The sequence below is a fragment of the Nannobrachium achirus genome, assembly GCF_963921795.1.
Source record: "Nannobrachium achirus genome assembly, chromosome: 3".
In the NCBI taxonomy this organism is placed as follows: Eukaryota; Metazoa; Chordata; class Actinopteri; order Myctophiformes; family Myctophidae; genus Nannobrachium; species Nannobrachium achirus.
The window spans coordinates 45,798,446-45,810,053 of record NC_137812.1 but is presented as its reverse complement, the minus strand read 5'-3'; the positions used below and the strand labels follow the sequence as shown (position 1 = coordinate 45,810,053).

Sequence of the window (11,608 nt, the reverse complement as noted above, 5' to 3'; positions counted from 1 at the left end):
GAGCTGTATGAGAGATGTAGAAGTCCTAAGAATTTTGTTCAAAGCTAACAAGCAGGACATTTTCCCATACAATCTTAATATGGTATGGATGTTAAACACGAATTTTGCAATGTGTGCCCAATTTGCCTTATGGCCAGCACAATGGCAAAAGCAGTCTGATTTTAGGGTGACAGTACAATCTGGTTACCTTTTTCTCTTTCTTTGTCAGTACCTGAACAAAATGGCAGATGTTGCAACTCCCGCTGACAAGAAGGCACCCCCCAAGTTCAAGCAGAGGACCACCCGCACCTTCAAGAGCAAGGCCCCCAAGCCTGGCCAGAAGGGGTAAGCTGGTTTTAGAGTATACTTTATTCAGAGCTCTGTTTTATGCATCTCATTGTAGCTTGCTTCTACTCATGATGCCTCTTTTCTCCAATCAGATTCGGGGATGATATCCCTGGCATGGAGGGTCTCGGCACAGACATCACAGTGGTCTGCCCATGGGAAGCATTCGGTGACATGGAGCTCAGCGACCTGGCGAAATATGGAATTGTGTAGCCCCCTTCCTCTGCCTTTACCCCTGCCATTGCCAATGCTTCCCTTTCATTTGTTCCTCTTTTCATGAGGCACTTGAAAAACCCTGTCAATCCTCCTCTGGGTTCCTGAGCGAGATTTCTTTGGCGACGTGAAGCGCAGAGAGAGACCTTGCAGCATACAGGGACGTCTAGAGTTCTCTCCTGTCCCATGCCTTCTCTTTTTATTTCCCACTTCTTCCTCCTCTCCTCTTCCCTTGAAAATCAAAGGACAATGCAACATCAAGGTTTCTGAGAGAGTAACAATTGAAAGGACAACATCTTTTGAATTAATGTATTTGGATGCTTTCCATTATTGTGTTGTTTGTCAGATTTTTTGTGAATTTGAATGTCAATTATGCACTTTATTAATTCAATTTCTGTGCACTCTGCCAATATAAATGGAAGTCATTCAACTAACAATAAATGTTACTTTCCCAAGAAAATGTAGTGTTGAGTTAAATATTATCAACATATCATTTGACTACAGAGGGTGGATTTCATAATTAATAAGCATTAGAATATAATTTACTGTACATGTACTTTGTACTCATGCACAGTGATACAGAACTAAGTCAAAATGCCTACAATTACAATTTACAGGCAGACAATGCTCTCATATCCATAGAGATTTACTGTACAAAAGTAGAAAATCAGAGTTACCGTGACCCAACACGTGGTACAAAGTCACTACAACCAGTAAGACTCGCTAAATCGGGAGTTAAGCAACCGTCACGTTGCATACACAAACTTTAGAAGGCAATGGTAGCCAATCAGGAGGGAATATGGGAAATGGGACAGATCCATATTGATGACATGACTTTAGAGATACTGTGTACCGCTTTGCGTGATTTTATGGCAAAATCTGTAGGAGCAGTGTCCAAAAATCTGTCTTGCAAGAATCGGCCTCATGGTGGCGCTAGAAGAGGGCCATGTGAGAAATGAGGGGTGGAGGTTGTGGTTTGGCAGCCAAGGAGTGTGTGTGCAAAGTTTGGATGGATCAGGGCAACGGTGGCGGAGATATGAGTAGGGGAAAAGTGTGACGTGACTCACTACAATAAAACCTTACATAAAAGCTTACATAATACTGTACATGCAAAGACAACCAGAAAGCTACACAGAGTAGAGTGAAAGTCTGCACCAGTAAGCATACATTCCCTCGTTTTTTCTGGTGGTCTGGGGCATATGATAGCAATGTTTTGAGGTGGTGCACATCATTTTTTATAAGAACCTTTTCTTATAAAAAATTATGTGCACCACCTCAAAACATTGCTATCATATGCCCCAGACCACCAGAAAAAACGAGGGAATGTATGCTTACTGTCAAGTCATTACAGACCAACCAAAGTGACAGGTCCCATGCCTTCAAAAACAGAAAATATTTGGACAGTGAGCACATCAAAAGTAATGTGGCATGTTGTCATCATAACTAGGAAAAATATTAAAGCAATGTTATAGTGGGCCTAATAGTCCATATGTAGCATACACAGACCCCATTAAATCAGTAGCGTAGACAGGAATTAGATTTAGGGTAGGCGAAATGCCAGCCTAACAAAAAATGACACTACACAATTTAAAAACGTTAATAAAAACAATATGCAAGTAATTCATGTATGAATTTTTACTCTCAAAAAGCACGGTATGCAGCATTACAGATAAGGCGAACATGACTTCCAAATATTGACACATTTCATTACAACAGCAACATTAACACTATGGCTAAATCAGATAGTGTTCAAGCATGTGTGATGTCTCAAAACATGAGACGTCGGGCCGGGGCTTGCACTTGAAAATAGAAAGAGTCTGTTCTTGAGAGACTACACCCCTACTGTAGCCACAGCCAGGTATTCAGTTGTTGAATGTTGTTGAAAGTGCTGACGACAACACAAAGGATTATCGTTGACCTCAGATCTACAGTTCATGTGGCGACTGTGGCTCAGGACAGGAGGTTATTATAACAGGTTAACAGGTTGGCCAATGATCCATGCGTCAGCAGTTCAAATCTCGGCTCCACATGTTGAAGTGTCCTTGGGCAAAACACTGAACCCCACATTGCCTCCAATGAGATGGTCGGTGCTAGCCTGCCACCATTGGTGTGTGGATGTGGGAAGTGAGGACACTGGCGTTGAATGTTCACCGCTTCGCTACCCTATATGTATGAATGAATGAATGGACCATTGTAAAGTGCTTTGAGCACTTGAAAAATGCAATCCATTATTAGATTGTCTATTTCCGAAGTGCGACACCCGTGCGCAACCAAACATAAAATGACATGTCTTAGTTCTACTGAATCTCTTCAACACTAGTAGCACCCTAACACTAGTCTAGTTTTTATTTGTGGATGAAATAGTTGTAATCATCATAGTTTAGTTTTTATTTAGTTTTCATCAGTGAAAAAAGATATTTGACACTTCATTTTTCATCATAGTTTTAGTTGACAAAATGAACACTGCAGCATTATCCTATCCATTATGAATTTAGATCTCTTTCATGCGCTTTTAGTCATGATAACAGACGGCAGATTGCTGTATCTCCTCCATCACACTTTCAAGTACTGCGTTCGGTGATTTTGGATGTGACGTATCCGTCTGTCTGTCTTTCTGTCTGTTTTTTACGTCACCCCTATGGGAAAACCCTTGAAATGCATACAAGTAGGCCATACATGATGGCCACGAGTGTGCACAAGGCACACGTTGACACCTTGACAGAGTGCAATCTAGTTCATGAATGAATTCCCTATTTTATACTTTGTCCTATGACATTGTCACATAAAACCACTCTACAAGCTTGTTGTGAAGCTTGAGGAGCTGCTATTTTTGAAGAAAGAAAATTCTGTAAAACCATTGAAAATGTTCTGCTATACATGGCCAAAATTAGGACCCCCGGGTGAAAGAGGTTAAGTCTGGCACTCAGGTTGTGCGGAAGTAAAGTAGCTGCCCACCACCATGGAGGTTGTGGGTTAAAATCCACCGTGGTGCATCTGGCCGTGTCATCTATCCATACGAACACAATTGGCCTGTGTTCGGAGGAGGGAAGCCGGGCGGGTGATAATTGGCACTGCATGTATTCCTACTGGCTGGGGCGGCACATGTCTGCAGGGAGTGTTGGGCGGGAGGAGTAGAATGAAGGCTCTACTTCCTCTCGGTGGGGGCTCCTCACAGGTAGGTGAGCCAGTAGGATACAACAGCAGTGACAACACAGAAATGTGTATGGAGGAATTCATTGGCATGACCACTAAATTGGGGAGAAAAAAAATAAACTCATTGTCACATGACTCCTGAGATTGCATCTACCTAATTTGGTGAAGACTGGTCAAAAAATATATAGGCCTATCAGGTTTCTGCAACAGTGACACGATGATATCAACATCACACCAGTCATCTCCACATTTAGGGGAGGACATAATGATACATATTTGGGCAAAAATTTGCAGGGGACACATAAACACTTTTATAGACTGGCTGACTCCTTCGGTGCCATGCCTTAATAAATGGATTATGTTAACACCCTATGTCCCTTAATTCTCCTCCACTCCTGTCCTCCCCACCAAACTGACAGCAAATCCTAAAGAAATGTAATATCTACCATCTTAAATGTGAGAAAATGTAAGGCAACTGAAATGGTATGAACTAGAAATGCATTACAGGGGCCAGGGCTGACTGATGTTTTGCTGGAAGGGACTTTACTTACAGTAAATTCAATTAGACACTGTAAAAGGGTGGGCTCAATGGTACACAGGATTGAGTGACTGGAAGGTAAAAAGAGTAATGGGGAGAACAGGCAGGCTGAGCAGGGATAATCCAATTCCGGAGTCTTCAGTGGAATTTGATCAGTCAGACAACTCTTGGATTGAATAAATATATTTATTGAGCATAAATATATAAAATGTAAGCATATTTGGCATCACAGCTCTGTCTCATTTAAATAATTCCCTGTAAGCATGAATTATAAATGATTTGCCAACTATATTTTACAGGGAATGGAATGAAATAGACCCCCATCGGGGAATCATAGAAACAGAGCCCACAGGCAGATTCTGGGGTGGTGGTGGGAGAACAAAAAAAGGTCATAGAGCAGTAGCAGCAGCAGAGCAGCAAGAAGAATGAGCTGTGAGCAGGAAGGTTTAAATAGCCCCGCCCGAATCATATGGAAAGAGCATGTGAGTCATCAGCCGATCAGGAATTGGTGCTCATTTGAGTTGTCTGCCAGATGATTTATAGCTAGCTCCTCAGGCTTCGCATCATTTTTGATCACAGGCGAGGCACTTTCCTGGGTTGGAGGTGAGGGAGGGAGCAAGTTCAATTCAGCATGAGGGGTGTCAGAGGAGGTGATGGGGCTGCTGGCATTGCTGTTACCGAGAGGAGGAATACAGTAGTGCTCTTGTTCCACCTCCAACTCTTCAGCTGACATGTTGGCACTGTCAGCCGTGTCTTCCCCTTCAGAGTGCTCTCCATACGGTTCCATTTCATTGTCAGACACTGGGCTCTCCAATGCCTCCTCCTCATAGTAGTCACTTTGGTAGTCTGACTCCTCATCCACCAAGGCAGGTTTGGCAGGCTCAATGCGGGACACAATCTCTGCTAGGTCAGTAAATGAAGCATTGCTGCTTTGCGTTTTGTGGAATTCCTCCTGGTGGCTGTCCTTCAACATTTTCTCCACTACACCGCTGCGTCCCCACACCCCAAACACGGTCATGCCATGCTGGTGGCCCACTTCAGCAATCTCGTCGAACTTGCCAAACTCCAGAGCAGAGTATCTGTCGATGGGAGGTCTGATGTATTCACAGTAGTCACTGTTCTTCACTGATGCCAACTGCCTGACGCAGCACACATACGCCAGCCGCGTCTGTATCTCTGAACTGGTCGGCACCTTTACTTTCTCAGCTAGGGGGTTGAGCCAATTCCATAGGAGCCACCAGCCTGAGAGTGAGTCACCATAATTGGTCAAGTTGGTTTCATCCTGGCTGCCCACATCAATAGCTATCACCACCTTAGCACCCATGGAGCGTGCCACATCAGCTGGTAAGTTGTTGACGTACCCTCCATCCATCAGCAGGTGTCCATCTTTAGGGTCACATAGTGGAGGTAGATACCAAGACAGAGACATGCTGGCACGCACATACCGCCATAGAGAACCATCTGTGTGTACTCTCATGGCGGACGCAGTGATGTCAGTGGTAATATTGAAATATGGGATCCAGAGGTCCTCTATCTGTTTGTCATTGAATAAGTTCCTGATTTCAGAGTTGAAGCGGGCACTGGTGAACAAGGACGTAACTGGCCAGGTCAAGTCTAGAATCCTCTTAAAGTTTGACGCCATATTCATAGCCCACTCTCTGGCCCTCGTCCTCACGCGGCTGTGGTTACGGTCCTCGGCATATAGCGCCGAGATCAGGGAACCAATAGAAGTACCACCAATAAGGTCAACAGGGATACCTGCTTCACAGAGTGCATGCAGTATGCCCACCTGAGAACAGCCCCTAGATCCTCCTCCTCCAAGGACGAGGGCAATAGCATTGCCGGTGAGGACCCTGGCCAGGCGGGAAAAGTCAGAGTGACGGTCGGCTGGCTTCTGGAACACACGTTGGTACATCTCTCTCAGTTTTGGCAGAGTCCTCTTGGAAAAGACCCTGCGAGGACAAGAGAGGTGCAGGTGTCTGGAAATCCAGCTGCGCATATTGAGCCAGTTTACAGTTCCTTTTGGCGCTGTGCCATCCTCCCATAACAACACCAGCTGCTTCTGGGCACGGATTGCACTGCCCTCCAACATGCGCTCCAGATCGCCCACTTCAGGGTCCTGCTCCCCCAGTCCCACAATGATGATGCAGTCAGCCTGGCGGATGCAACGCTGCGTCCAAGGGGTCAAAGTGTCATCTGTCTGGTAGAGGACAATGCGATGGATGTCCTCCTGTTGGCCAAGCCAGCTGGTCAGACGGTACTCATGTACACTGTCAAAAGCAGCTGCACCAAGACACTGTTTGATGGAATCACTGGTCAGTAAAAGAGTGGGACCAATGTTGATGAGTGCATGCTGCAGCTCCAAGGTGAAGGCTATGAGAGGCACCTCTTTAGATACAGGTAGCACTGTAACCGTGGAAAGGTTGGAGGCCTGGTTCCACACATCCCATTTACTGTCTCCTGGGGTGTGGAGAGCCAGGCTACAAGATGACAGAGGGCAATTGACCTGCTGAAGGATCTTCTGTCCCAGTAAATGGATCAATCTTGTGACAACCTGAGGGAACTTCCTTTTGATTGAGCTGAGTGCCCCTTCTGTTAGCTTGGCCAGCTCAGAGTCACGTACAGCATGCACTGTTGTTGCCCTGTTCTGATGGGTCAAGGCCTCCACCACTCCAATGAGGTCACCACGACCATACTCGCCTGTAAGCTCCTTCTTGCCATCTTCCTTCATAATAACAGAGCGCAGACGGCCACTCAACACTATGAATGTACTTTCTGACTTCTCCCCCTGCCTGTAAACAGCCCTGCCAGCTTCCACAGCCATCCAGTCCAGAGTAAAATCTATTTGTCTGACAAAGGAAGATATTCTCTTCACGAATGTATGCGCTACATTTAACACCACAGTGGGCTCCACACGCATGATCTCATAGAAGTGAGTCTTGGAGATGGAGAGGAAGCTGCAGTCTCTGAGCGCTCGCATAGTAAAGGTAAGCGGCTCCCCAGTCAAAACGGCTAGTTGACCCACCAGCTCCCCAGGGTGGGTTACGAACAGGCACGTCTCCTCGTCGCGGTCGATCATCCGCTGGTACACATGCAGCAGGCCAGAGATCACAAAGTAAATGCTCACATCCTGATCTCCTTGACGAGCCACCACAGATCCTGCTTTGACCTGGTCAAGAGTCACTCTGCCTTCCAGCAGACTGGGGTCCTGCAACTCGAAGATGCCCTGCAGGTCTTTCTTAGCTGCCTCGAAGATAGCACTGACCTTAGTAGGGTGGATGGCATCAGACCGCCCTCCATTATCTACTGGTGCGTGTTGAATGTTCACACTCTTAATGGATTTATGAGTGACAGGACTGTAGGCTGATTCGTCTATGGTGACTCCGGATCTATCGTAGGCCATGTTCAGGTCATCACCCGTGCTGTCAACGGGTGTGGAGGTGGAGTGTTTCTTCCTGTTGGATATTAAAGGACTGTCCTTATCTGCATCTGTCTCAGCGGAGGTCTCGGTGGTATTAACAGGTGAGTCTGCCTGGGTGTGAGGGCGCCTGTTTATCTTGCCTGAACTAGCCTCCCCAATCACATTATTAACATTTGTCAAGGGCACCGCCTGACGCTCTGGATTGAAGAGCTCAGTTGTTAGGCCTAAGTAGTTATGTAACGTCAGGAAGGTGACTCTCTGGAGGCGCACCAAGATGATCTGAATGACACGCACAAGCGTCTCGGGGCTCTTCTCAAACACAGACTGGAAGGCTGATACAGGCAAACGCAAAATAGTGGAGCGAGATGCAGCCCGTGCTGACGCAGTCTTATATCTAGTTGGATATCTAGTTATGATATCCAGAATGCTGAGAAGACTGTGGACACTGTCCCCAGGGAGAACGTCCTTCACGACTGGCTGTGTGCCATCGTTCTCATGGATGCAAACTTCAAGTCGTCCATGCTGAACAACGTAGATGCTGTCGTCGTCCTGTCCGGGCCTGAAGAGCCCCTCTCCCTCCTGTAGCTCTATAATGTTTGTGTGACGACACAACTCTAGGAACAAGGGCTTCTCAAAGTAGCCGAGGACCCTGACATTCTTTAACATGTAGAGGACCTCAGAGGGCAGGTTGGAACTCTGCACATCAAATTCTGTGAGGTCAGCTTCTAACAAGGATGGAGGGGTCTCCTTGGGCTGCACGGTGGGAAGGTCCTTACGACTTTTAAGGATATTGCTCACTATGCTGAGACCTTTGGTTCTTAGCTGTTTGGTTCGTAGCTCTTTGGAGACTGGAGAGGTTGAGTTCTGAAGCCTTCGCAATAACTTCTTCACATGAAATTGCACTTTTTCCCTCTTTCTGAAGCGATATTTAGGTTCACCGTTCTGTTGTACACTGGTCGGCTTGTATCTTCGGTACAGGAAAAGCACCACAACCCCAATTAGGAATGCTGCGAGGACAGCCCCAATCAGTACTCCTGTGAGCATGGTGCTCTGCAGTCTCTCCTCCACAAACTGTTGTACTTGTGTTTTAAAGTCATTTTTGCTGCTTGCCACCATTGCCCAGCTGTGCAGATCTCCGTCTTCCCCCTTGCCATACGGCCACATCCTACAAATCCAAGGTTGGACGTAAACTCTGCACAGAGGATGACTTTTATAGTGAATGACTTGCTTTCACCACCAAAAGATGAAGCTAAAAGCAAAAGCCGGAAGATATGGGAAGGCAGTAAACCAACCACTACTGTATTTATGCACTGGGTGACATCATCAGTGATGTCACTTGATGTCACTTCATTGTGATCTGTTTATGTACTGTATCCTTCTATAAGAATAAAGTATTGCTAAAACTCTGGGTGCGTCTGTATCTTCTGTCTTCATGCATCTTAAAGTAAACCGGTTTTCATTTAACTTTTCTGTAATCCAAGTCCATTGAGTCCAGTGGACGATTTATGTAACCTTTTCTGTAACCGCAATAGTCCACTGAGTTTGACCTTTTCTGATTGGTCAATATAATGTCCAATCAGACAGGATTGGTTATGCTTCACTTGACATCACAATATCTAATATAGCGGATTCCCGACTAGGAATTGAATAGTAATCTACTTTTCACAGAATAAAATTATGTTTAATTTTTATTTATGTTGAATAGTCATACAACACTGAAATCAACACAATCTTTCTTGTGCTATCCTGTAAAATGAAATGTATGATTAGACACTGGTTGTTAATGTAACTCAAAGGTCCCCTAATATGCAACTATTTTCTTTGCTTGAGTTTAATCGTGGGGGTTGATATCTCCTGGGATGATATAGGACAAGAGAGCAGGTATGGCAATGAGATAAAACTGTATTAAAAACAGTGTGGCTTCAGGGCGGCAGTAGCTACACTCTGGAATTGCTTACCAACAACATTTTCTCCTCATTCTTTGTCAGTATTCTGAACAAAATGGCATACGCAGCAGTTGCACCTACTGTATGGTGCCGACAAGAAGGACTACACCAAGTTCAAGCAGAGGACAGCTCACACTTTCAAGAGCATGGCCCGAAGCCTGGCCAGAGGGGATAACTTGGACTAACAGTACCACTTTACTCAGCAAAAACGCTGGTTTATTTATGCATTGTTGCTTGCTTCTATACTCATGAGACCGCCTTATCCATTTGGATTCAAGGATGACATCCATGGGTTGGAGGGTGTTGGCAGTGGCACAGACAGACATCACAGTGGTCTAATGATATAATAGAAAGTTGACATGAAACCATCTATTTAAAATAAGAAGATGAATATCATGTGTCAAGTAAACATTTCATCTACTGTAGCATCTACCTAAACAAAATTATCTATCATTGTTCAGAGTCAACAAGTAGGAAGTAAACTATATTAAGACATGAGTTGGAGTCCAGACTGAGCAGGAAATGGGGAGTGAGTCTGACACTGTAGCTGATCTCTGGCTTCATCTTATGCACACACACAGTATTATTACTGTATGGGCACAAATAAATAGTGTGATGAGTGCTGTCTGTCTGTATGTGGGTGGGTATGTGGCTGACAGTACAAAGGCAGGGCTTTTAGCCAATGAGGGAGCATTGTTCTCGGTGACATCACCACCAACAAGTGTGACCTGATATAAATAACTAGACTGCACTCTGTCGAGGTGCCAACTTGCGCCGTGTGCACTCGTGGCTGTGTATGGCCTACTTGAGCATCAGCAGAGTGCACCATTTATATCAGGTTGCACTTGTTGATGGTGACGTCACCTACCTGGTCTTAACCTGTGTTTTTTCAAAGGGTTTTTGACAGACGTTGTAATGAGAAGCAGCTAAGAACATAGGCAAAAGCTATCCGTGTGCAAAGGTTGGAGTGTGTTGAACCAACCGTGTGCTGTGAGACCCCAGAAATGCTTACTTGATTACTCGTTGTGAAAGTCCTATGGCTATGATGTCTATGACGTCTGACAGCATACATACAATCCCTTTTATGCCCATAAATGGAGATCCCTGTCTGTAGAACCAACCGTGTGCTGTGAGACCCCAGGTTGTCCAGAACCACCGATCTGACTAATTTTGTCTGTCTGTCAGTCTGTGTCCATTTTATGCCCAGACATGGAGATCCCCGATATCATGACGTAATAGTATTGATGTCATAGACATTTTTAACTCATATCTTTGCTACCGGGGGGCCCCTGGAACAACATAATTTGACATGGGTGTCCGTGGCCAAATACGTATCATTTTGGGGGTCCTTGACATGAAAACGTTTGATAACCATGCACTGCCATAGAAACTTAACTTTTTCAGAAATCTAGAAGACATTTATAGAATCGGATCAATATATTCAAAGAATTGCACAAATCATGATTTCTCAGAAATCGCAGATCTACAAGCTCGCAGCGCGGCACTCGGTGCCACGCTGTGACCTAACCCTAACCCAGTTAAGCATAAAATAATAGTTAAAGTGTTTAAAATATAACGTGACACAGACACGTTCCAGGTCTAAATGGCTTAATGATAACCATCCATAACCTTATATGAGAGGATGTATACAAACAAAACAATTCAAGCAGCCATTTCTATAAATGTACATTTATTGTCATTTTACTTTTCAATCACTCCAGGTTCTATTGAATAGTGTCACAGACACAAACATAATTTACAATAACATAAAAATATAATGTATTTACTCTTATACAGTATAATAAAACTCTGAGAGGGTGGCTTGGCAGGAAGAGGATGAGGAGTGGGGCAAGGGTGATGGCATCAAACCCTCTTATTTATACAAGGGATAATACTGTATTCTGTACATGTAATATTTGCATGAGTATCTGTGTTCCAATTGGTTGCCTTAGCCATTGGCAGTAACCAAACAAAGCGGCAATAATCTGTGCATTTTGGCATAACATAAAAGAA

At 44.8% G+C, this 11,608-nt stretch overlaps 1 protein-coding gene across 1 annotated transcript; it reads right to left on the bottom strand.

Moving 5' to 3' along the window:
* Positions 1-4,718: 4,718 nt before the first annotated feature.
* On the bottom strand, positions 4,719-8,813 carry LOC308282287 (patatin-like phospholipase domain-containing protein 7; the record flags this gene model as incomplete). Its single annotated transcript, XM_080722634.1, has 1 exon — positions 4,719-8,813. The coding sequence occupies one exon, from the start codon at positions 8,811-8,813 to the stop codon at positions 4,719-4,721; it is 4,095 nt and encodes a 1,364-aa protein (XP_080578760.1).
* Positions 8,814-11,608: the final 2,795 nt, after the last annotated feature.